Here is an 8513-nt window from a genome sequence, read left to right as displayed (position 1 = left end):
GAGATGTGAAAGATGAAGTAAATCGAATGATGGTATGAATATTGCGGATAAAAGAGAAGAAATTATTTTCCCATGTGCATAAGCACATTCAACTACTTTATGCTCATTTATAATTCAAAAGTCCTGCTGTTGAGGAATGCTGTGGAGAATAAGGAATAAGTGCTTTAAAGTAAAGACTAGTCTATTTAAATTTATTACCTGAAATTTTTTCTCTCAATTCAATAAAATATGAGAAATTTTAAAACCAACTTGATCCACCCTTTATTGTTTGTCATATCATCTGAAACAGACATTTATATGCTTGCCTTTTTATTATCTATCATGTGCATACAATGATTTTTCAGCACCAAATAAATATCCAAAAATAACATTTTGATTTTATTGCAGGACAAGGAAGATTATGACTTCATTTTATTTATTTTCTACTTTTTTGTATCCTGTGTGGTCACCGCAGGCGATTTAAAATATAAAATTGAATATAAATTCTTATTGTGCTGTACACTTTTTTTTATTGGACATGGAAATAGAATTTTAGATTTTATGTAGGAAATTTAATTGAAATTGGATTGATGTTCCCGAGAGGCACAATATAGTTGCTAGGATCCTGCTAGGGAAGTTCTACAACATTCTATCCAAATATCCCCGCTCATTAAACAATGGAAGCCATGCTGTAACTGCTTTCTTGTAAGTTTCATTCCCAAATGTTCGTTCGAAAAATTCTGGATCTTTTTCAACGTCTAGTGTCAGATAATCAAGATCGTACTCCTGATTGGATTCATATTTTGCCGAAATTAGGACATATAGCATCGACATGGCAACTGTAAAGGAAATTTTAAAGAATTTTCAAAATTTAGTAATCAATTATTTGTTACCCATTTCTGATTTATCCAGCAAATCCTCGTACAAGTCATCTAGAGTAGGAATGTATTGATCATACCCTAGTTTCATCAAAGATCCTTCAAATTCATCATGATAATGCTCAATGAATTCATCATAATATTCAACCTTGATGTCATCATGCACAGAAGATATCAAGAAATAATGCAAATCAAGTGACGGAGTTCCCCAATAAGATGACTGGAAATCCAGCATTTGAACATCTTCAGGTTCATTTGAATCGTTGCTCTTGAACATTAGATTGTTAAGCCAGTAATCTCCATGGGTAAGCACAACCATTCCACATTTCATTGGTTCTACTACTCGAATCCAGTTATGTAAAATCTTATCCTTATTCCAGCATAAAATTTTGTCAGCATATTCATCACAATCTCCATATTTTCTCAAATAATCAATAAGAGCTTGATATAGCTGCATTAAAGTTATTCCTAACTTTTCTCTTTCAGGTCGTTTCATCTCAGGTGTGATTGATTTCATCCTTTCTAGACAATCTTGAAGTATCCCGTCCTGAAAGTTTGGAACTTAATTTTTTGGAATATTTAGGAAATTTTAGCACTTACCTTTTGATACCTAACAGCACTAGCTGCATGAAACTTAGCTAGTTTTGTCAATGCAAGCTTAGTTTGACCTGCAGTCAATCCAATTTTCCTGTCCATCATCTCATATCCATTCACTTTCAAATCATCCAATACAATGATTTCATATGGATTTGACTCAATTTTCAAACACTTTGGTGCAAATTGAATGACTTCACCTGCTTTTTCAAGCCAAATCTTCTCTAAACTCAAAATCACATCCTCATACAAGAGACATTCCCTTTCAAAAATCCCAAACTTCCCGAAAATTTCATAAATGGCCAGCAAAACTTTCAAAACAACATCAACATTCAGTCGTTCCTTTGTGTCCAAAATTTCAACTTTAATCTTGACCCGATATACATTTGACATGTAACTATCAGTCTTCGCAACTGCCGGCACCAACAACACTAAACGAACTTTAAATTGATCTCTTGTTATGTTCAGTTTACGTTCCACAATGGAATAGAAGAAATCGTCGTTTACTACATCACTTTCAAGGAAATTCTCAGATTGTACGTCACGTGAAATCAGCATGTTTGACTAGTTTTGTTTACGAAGAACTGCTAAATAATTTTTTGTAGATATTTGAGGTGTGGAATCGTTGACTGCTGAATGTAATCTGAGAGAAACTCTTTAAGTTCTTGGAGTTATATAGGAAAACTTTATTATTTTATGATATGCTGTATTAAGTTACAGTCGACATGAAATTCTGTAGACTTTAAGGATCGAATGGCACATAGGAGTGGTTCGAATCCCCAATATCTTAACATTATTCTGTATAAAATCTCATGTCAACCCATCAAAGCATCCAAGTATCCACGTTCGTCTAGGAAAGGCAGCCACAACTTCAGTGCCTTCTTATAGCTTTCATTTCCATAAATTCTAGTGTAGAATTCTCGATCTTTCTCATAATCAGCTATGACATGCTCCATGTTGATCTCTTGTTCTGACTCATACTTTGTAATGAACAAGATGAAAAGTAGTGAGACTGCAACTAGAGATTAAAACTTATAAATTGCATGTAACAAGTCACTTCTAATCAATACAAACCCATTTCTGATTTATCCAGCATATCCTCATACAGGTCATCCAATGAGGGAACGTACTGACTATATCCTAATTTCTTCAATGATCCTTTAAATTCATCATGATAGTGCTCAATGAACTCATCATAATATTCAACCTTGATGTCATCTTGGACAGAAGATAACAAGAAGTAATGCAAATCGAGTGATGGAGTTCCCCAGCTCGATGACTGAAAATCCAGTATCTGAACATCTTCAGGTTCATTTGAATCATTGAACTTGAACATTAGATTATTCAGCCAATAATCTCCATGGGTCAGCACAACAATTCCACATTTCATTGGATTGACAACAACTAGTGAGTGCCTTGAAAGCTTCTGTTGATTCCATTCGGCGATTTTGTCAACGTAATATTTGCAGTCATCATATTTCCTCAAGCATTCAAGAAATCCATGGTAATCAGCTATCCATCGCTTTGCAAATTGATTGATGTTGCTTTTATTTTCAGGTGTCACTGACAATTTGCGATCGAGGAAGTTTTGAACTGTTCCGTCCTGGAGGTAAAGTTGAACAATCAAAAGATGATCTAATATTAGCACTAAATTCTTACCTTTTGATACCTAACAGCACTAGCAGCATGAAACTTAGCTAGTTTAGTTAATGCAAGCTTTGTTTGAGCTGTTGTCAATCCAACCTTTCTGTCCATCATCTCATATCCATTTGCTTTCAAATCATCCAATACAATAATTTCGAATGGACTTTCCTCACTTTTAAGGCACTTTGGAGCAAACTCAACAACTTCATTGCCTTTGTCAAGCCAAATTTTCTCAAAACTTGGAATCATGTCTTCATACATAAAGCATTCTCTAGCAAAAACATCAAACTTTTTAAATTCCTCAAATATTGGAAGTAGAATTTTGAGGACGATGCTTAAAGTCATTGACTCATTTGTCATAAGAAGTGAAATTTTAATTCTTGATTGAAAGACATTTGACATGTAATTATCGTTCTTATTTGTCACCGATGTCAGCATGACATGATTAATCCTAAAACTTTCTCTGGTCACATTCAACTTCTTCTCGATGATGGAATTGAAAAACTCATCGTCAATTATTTCACCACTGAAAAATTCTTTCAATTGCTGCTCACGAGACTCAGACATTTAATTTCAGTTTGTCCAATTAATTAACAGCAGAAATGCAAACAATAATACCTGACTTCTGGTATTATAGGCTGATAGATGTAAACTGACTGAAAAATTGTTCATGATTGGGCTTATATTGCAGTTCATTATTGGAGTTTTTGATTTATTTGCGAGAGAAACTTGATGCGACAAAGGAGGCTCTGAGGAAATCCAAAGCAGGTGATAGAATGATGTGAGTAACTCCAGAACTTGATCAGTTATAAATCAAATGGTTCTTGAGTGTTGGATTGAAATTTGATGATTTTTGTCAATTGATGTTTATGAGGAGTGGAAGTCAAGCTACTCAAGATCTAAATCCGAAAATCTACAGATCCTGAAAAATGCAGTCAAGGTATCCTATAGAAAAACAAAATAAATATTACTTAGTCATGTTTGTACAAAATTTATTGATCTTATGGCAAAAGGTGAACATAAATATCAATTTTGGTCTATCTAAACTAAGCTATCCTTTTGTATAATTTTAAAAGCTGTATCATATTATTCTTAAAATTTGAACTAAAGCACTTGATCATACAATGGTGGTGATGATTCAAATGGCACAAATCTATAGATACCCAATTGGTAGGCTACATAATTCGGTAAGAGTGTGCCGATCTGGTAAGCATACTTGTCCACCTATCAATTTCCATTTGCCAAATTCTTGTTCTGATCATCAGGTAACATAGAATCCAAATATCCTCGTTCATCCATAAATGGAAGCCATGATTTTAGAGCCTTCTTGTAGTTCTCATTGCAGTAGATTCTGTCGAAAAATTCCTTGTCTTTCTTGTCGCTTGTAAAGAAGTCTTCCATGTTTATCTCCTCAGCACAATCGTATTTGGTGACAAACATGATAATAAGTATTGATCCAGCAGCTGTAGGATTAAACATAATACTTTTAAAAAAATACTTTATATTAAGCATTGTCAATAAATTACCCATTCTAGCTTTGTCTGTCAGGTCGTCATAAAGTTCATCCAATGATGGGATATGCTGATTGTACTTCAACTGCACCAATGATTCAGTAAATTGATCATAATAATGTCTAATAAATTCATCATAGCATGTGATTTTGACATCATCGTGTACAGAAGATGTGATGAAATAATGCAAATCCAGACCAGGACCAGCCCATGACGATCCTTGAAAATCAAGCATCAAGACATCTTCTGGTTCATTAGACTCATTCGACTTAAACATCATATTGTTCAGCCAGAAATCTCCATGTGCCAACACATTTAATCCACATCTCATAGGCTTTGCAACACTAATCCATGAATTTAGCAAATGTGTATGATCCCATTTGGCAATCTTATCAGCATAAAAATCGCAATCTCCATACGACCGAACAGATTCTAGAAATCCTTTGTAAATTGACAAAAAGCTCTTTCCAAATGGTGAATCCTCTGCTAACATTTCAGGTACCATTGAGACACTTCTGTCTAGAAAATCTTGTATGACTCCATCCTGAAATTAGAATATTGAAATTTAAGGTTGGAATGAAGTGATAATGTCTTTAAATCAATAATTCAGTCCAGAAATGGACAACCTTTGTGACGTGAACCATTTTTGGAAATGGCATGAACCGTATGTTAGTGCAGTTTAGGTTAAGACTTACACCAAGATGACATGGCATAAAAAAGGTTGTACAACACTGTTCTAGTCAATATGGATTAATAAAGACTACCTAGTAGCTTGTTGACAAATAATTATCATGAAAAAATGTCAAAATTCATATCAACCAATTTCTAAGTTCCTTCTATGAATGCCCATATAAGGCTCAATTTAGAGTGTCGCGAAGATTAGATCACTATCATCGAATTTAGTTCCATTAACGAAAACAAACATAAACTCAATTAGTTCTCATCAATCTCAATGAGCATAAGCAAGTGAGAGGAATCAAAATTTACTCACCTTTTGATATCTCACAGCACTGGCGGCATGGAACTTGGCAAGCTTAGTGAGAGCAAGTTTTGTCTGTGCTGCGTTCAATCCAACTTTTCTGTCTAACATTTGGTATCCACATGCCTTCAAATCATCCATAACTATAATTTCATATGGATCTGTTTCAACTTTGATACATGCCGGTCCAAATTGAACTACTTCCTTGGTTCTCTCAAGCCATATTTTCTCAAAACTCTTGATTATATCTTCGTATAGGAATCGCTCGCGTGGGAAAACACTAAACTTTTTAAATTCCTCAAGTGTTGACAATAAAGCCTTCATAATCACATCGACACATTTTCGCTCGTGCGACTCTAGCACTTCAATTTTAATCTTTGCACGATAAACGACTGATACAAAATTTTCATTCTTTCCAATTGCTGGAGATAACAAAACCAAACGAATTTTAAAGCTATCTCTTGGTATGTTCAATTTACGTTCGACAATAGAACTGAAAAACTCATCGCCAAGTGTATCACTGTTTAGGAATGCATCCGATTGATCGTCACGCGATACTGACATATTTATAAACTTTTAATTAATGACTGTTAGATACTTAATAATGCTAGGCAATTTAATATTAAATGAGGAGAGTAACGAGTTAGAATCTGTGACTGACGAATGTAAACTGAGAGAATTTAAGTTTAAAATTTTCATTTTTATACTGAATAGAAGTCTCTCAAAAATATTATAGATAATTATTTTTCAAGGTCGTCACAACATGCTGATTATTTGGCTAGAAGTAAGAATGTATCAAAGATTAAGAATAGACGCATTTTTCGTTTGATTCATAGGCATGTCGTTATCTAAGAATCTCAAGAGGAAAGAAGCTTGGCACTAGGTTAGTGTCAAATGTGAAACTGGATTGGGTGAAGAACGGTTCTAATGTTAGGATGACACTGCTGCTACACCAGATTTTATTTCTTTTCAAAGCTTTTCTATGGATTCTATGGACTTGTTACTAAACTATAAAATAGTGAAAGTAGAGCTAGTGGAAGGATGAAACTCTCGAAATTCCCAACATTATGAAATAGACAAAATGAACCTTCATTGCATGACATCCAAAAATGCAAGTGTGAGAAAAAAGAATCATTGTGCATTTGATTATTTATTTGAGTATATTTTTTTTTTGTTCTCACATTCTCTCGAGATAAACAAAGAGAAACGAGTGTGTAGAGTGTGTACATATTTACTCATAATTCAAAAGTTGATAAGAATAAAAAGCCAAGGCATCCAATTTTCGTATCTGTTATTTCTTGGAATACGTATATGGAGATATTTTATCAGGTTCGATTCTGGTGCCGATTTCTATATTATTGTGAAATTAACAGTTATATAATTTTGTTAATCACATATTGTTGTCTTTGAGGAAAACCGAAGAATTCTTGGATTGGATGTGTTGCAAAGGACGCTATAGCGTCCCGAACTTGAAGAAGTTTTAAGACTATACTTCAAAAAAAATCATAATACACAAAAAATGAGCATCGTAATGATCATACAACCGTAAATAATTGAATTGTTTGTATGGAAAAATATTTCAGTTCCAACAATTTAATTTATTGGTGTAACAAATTTTTTCATTCATTTAAAATACATTCGGTAGTCCAATGTTCAATTTTAACAGTGGTGGATAAACTTCTGTATGTCACGGTACTCCTCAGCCTTAGAGTCTTTTGTTCGCAGGACTTACTCATTTACTTATTTTGCTGGTCGTACAGATCAGTTGTGATCCATGATGTTCGCGGCACACATGAGATTTTTCATCACTCTACCGTTTACTGCGATACACAGGTTGTGCATTGCTGATTATTATATATGCCTAAATTACATTTCAGAATAGATTCAAATGAAGCATGTTTATTGATTTTTCAATTACTTCTGTAATGTATTCTGAACAGATCAGCATAGATTTTTCACGTACAACATTTGGTTTCTGAGAGCTATCCAGAAAAAATCTTAAACCACAATGGATTAATACGACTGTTGAGAAGTCAACTAAAGAGTCAAGTCTGATTCCAACCTTCCTACATTCCTATTTAATTCTCCAACATTTCATCTCTTTGTCATTTACTGAACTTACAAAAGTATTCCTTGAATTCCATTAAAAGCTTGCAAATTAAATTTAAAACATTCTTATCCTCCTCAATATCAAGCACAAAATACTGGAATCGTTTAAATCCACTCAAAATTAAAAATAGCATAGCGAACTTAAATTCAGACTAAAAACATCTAATATAAAAATTGATTGGGTACCAAGGTCGTTTCTAAATGATACAAAATTGCTTCTATAAATAAATCTCTAAACTCGAGATAAAATTTCACTTGATTCTTTTAAGCACCGAAAAAGAGATGGAACAATATCATAAAAAAAGCAGGGCAAACAAAGATAGAATGAATAAATTCTTTGCAGACGTCTGATACACTTAAGTGTAACATGAAACATGAACTCTTGAAGTTTTGAATCATGACCCAGGATGAATCATAAAGTAGCGTTGAATTTCAGATATTAAAATTCAATTGAAACTTTTTCCTGTTCTCTTCTGTGTCTTCATCTTCTTCGTATATTTTTGACAATGAAGAAAAAGATACATCAAGAAAGCTTACACTTAGTATTACTGACTAGTCATAAAGATTGAAGGAGTGCTATGAGCAAGAAATATTGATGAAAAGTTGGGGATATTTACTTGTGAAGAGCTAGGGAATATGAAGCTGATACTGCTACTTACTTACTTACTTACTTACTTACTGGAATCTATTGCTGGACTTGTCTCATGGTTTGTACCGATGAAATGGTATCAGTGGCCTAAATGGTAGAGAGTTGGCCTTACGTACCAAAAGTCCTGGGTTCAATCCCAGGTCATGTCTAATTTTTGAAGCTCTTTTCCA

The 8513-nt window shown here is 33.7% G+C and overlaps 3 protein-coding genes across 3 annotated transcripts; all 3 read right to left on the bottom strand.

Moving 5' to 3' along the window:
* Nucleotides 1-253: 253 nt before the first annotated feature.
* On the bottom strand, nt 254-2155 carry LOC139089777 (uncharacterized). The gene is made up of 3 exons (XM_070639380.1): nt 1458-2155; nt 873-1404; nt 254-818 (listed from the first exon to the last, which is right to left on the bottom strand). The coding sequence occupies exons 1-3, from the start codon at nt 2007-2009 to the stop codon at nt 619-621; spliced, it is 1284 nt and encodes a 427-aa protein (XP_070495481.1). The 5' UTR covers nt 2010-2155; the 3' UTR covers nt 254-618.
* LOC139089775 (uncharacterized) lies at nt 2114-3917 on the bottom strand. The gene is made up of 3 exons (XM_070639379.1): nt 3111-3917; nt 2526-3054; nt 2114-2469 (listed from the first exon to the last, which is right to left on the bottom strand). Exons 1-3 carry the CDS (start codon nt 3660-3662, stop codon nt 2267-2269), a joined length of 1284 nt encoding a protein of 427 aa, XP_070495480.1. The 5' UTR covers nt 3663-3917; the 3' UTR covers nt 2114-2266.
* Nucleotides 3918-4062: 145 nt separating this feature from the next.
* LOC139089773 (uncharacterized) lies at nt 4063-6243 on the bottom strand. The gene is made up of 3 exons (XM_070639377.1): nt 5598-6243; nt 4622-5150; nt 4063-4558 (listed from the first exon to the last, which is right to left on the bottom strand). Exons 1-3 carry the CDS (start codon nt 6147-6149, stop codon nt 4323-4325), a joined length of 1317 nt encoding a protein of 438 aa, XP_070495478.1. The 5' UTR covers nt 6150-6243; the 3' UTR covers nt 4063-4322.
* Nucleotides 6244-8513: the final 2270 nt, after the last annotated feature.

Source organism: Chironomus tepperi, unplaced genomic scaffold (genome assembly GCF_022539635.2).
Source record: "Chironomus tepperi strain 1889 unplaced genomic scaffold, CSIRO-AGI_Ctep_v1 contig_196, whole genome shotgun sequence".
Taxonomy (NCBI): Eukaryota; Metazoa; Arthropoda; class Insecta; order Diptera; family Chironomidae; genus Chironomus; species Chironomus tepperi.
Note: the sequence above shows the minus strand (reverse complement) of the source record. Positions and strands in the feature narration are given on the sequence as shown.

What these genes read in the sequence shown, in the direction of transcription:
- LOC139089777 (XM_070639380.1), bottom strand. Translation starts at nt 2,009, where the DNA reads ATGCTGATTTCACGTGACGTACAATCTGAGAATTTCCTTGAAAGTGAT. An exon ending in GTGCTGTTAGGTATCAAAAG is followed by an intron (nt 1,405 to 1,457) that starts GTAAGTGCTAAA and finishes CCAAACTTTCAG; the next exon opens with GACGGGATACTTCAAGATTG. An exon ending in GCTGGATAAATCAGAAATGG is followed by an intron (nt 819 to 872) that starts GTAACAAATAAT and finishes TTTCCTTTACAG; the next exon opens with TTGCCATGTCGATGCTATAT.
- LOC139089775 (XM_070639379.1), bottom strand. Translation starts at nt 3,662, where the DNA reads ATGTCTGAGTCTCGTGAGCAGCAATTGAAAGAATTTTTCAGTGGTGAA. An exon ending in GTGCTGTTAGGTATCAAAAG is followed by an intron (nt 3,055 to 3,110) that starts GTAAGAATTTAG and finishes CTTTACCTCCAG; the next exon opens with GACGGAACAGTTCAAAACTT. An exon ending in GCTGGATAAATCAGAAATGG is followed by an intron (nt 2,470 to 2,525) that starts GTTTGTATTGAT and finishes TTTAATCTCTAG; the next exon opens with TTGCAGTCTCACTACTTTTC.
- LOC139089773 (XM_070639377.1), bottom strand. Translation starts at nt 6,149, where the DNA reads ATGTCAGTATCGCGTGACGATCAATCGGATGCATTCCTAAACAGTGAT. An exon ending in GTGCTGTGAGATATCAAAAG is followed by an intron (nt 5,151 to 5,597) that starts GTGAGTAAATTT and finishes TTCTAATTTCAG; the next exon opens with GATGGAGTCATACAAGATTT. An exon ending in GACAGACAAAGCTAGAATGG is followed by an intron (nt 4,559 to 4,621) that starts GTAATTTATTGA and finishes TTAATCCTACAG; the next exon opens with CTGCTGGATCAATACTTATT.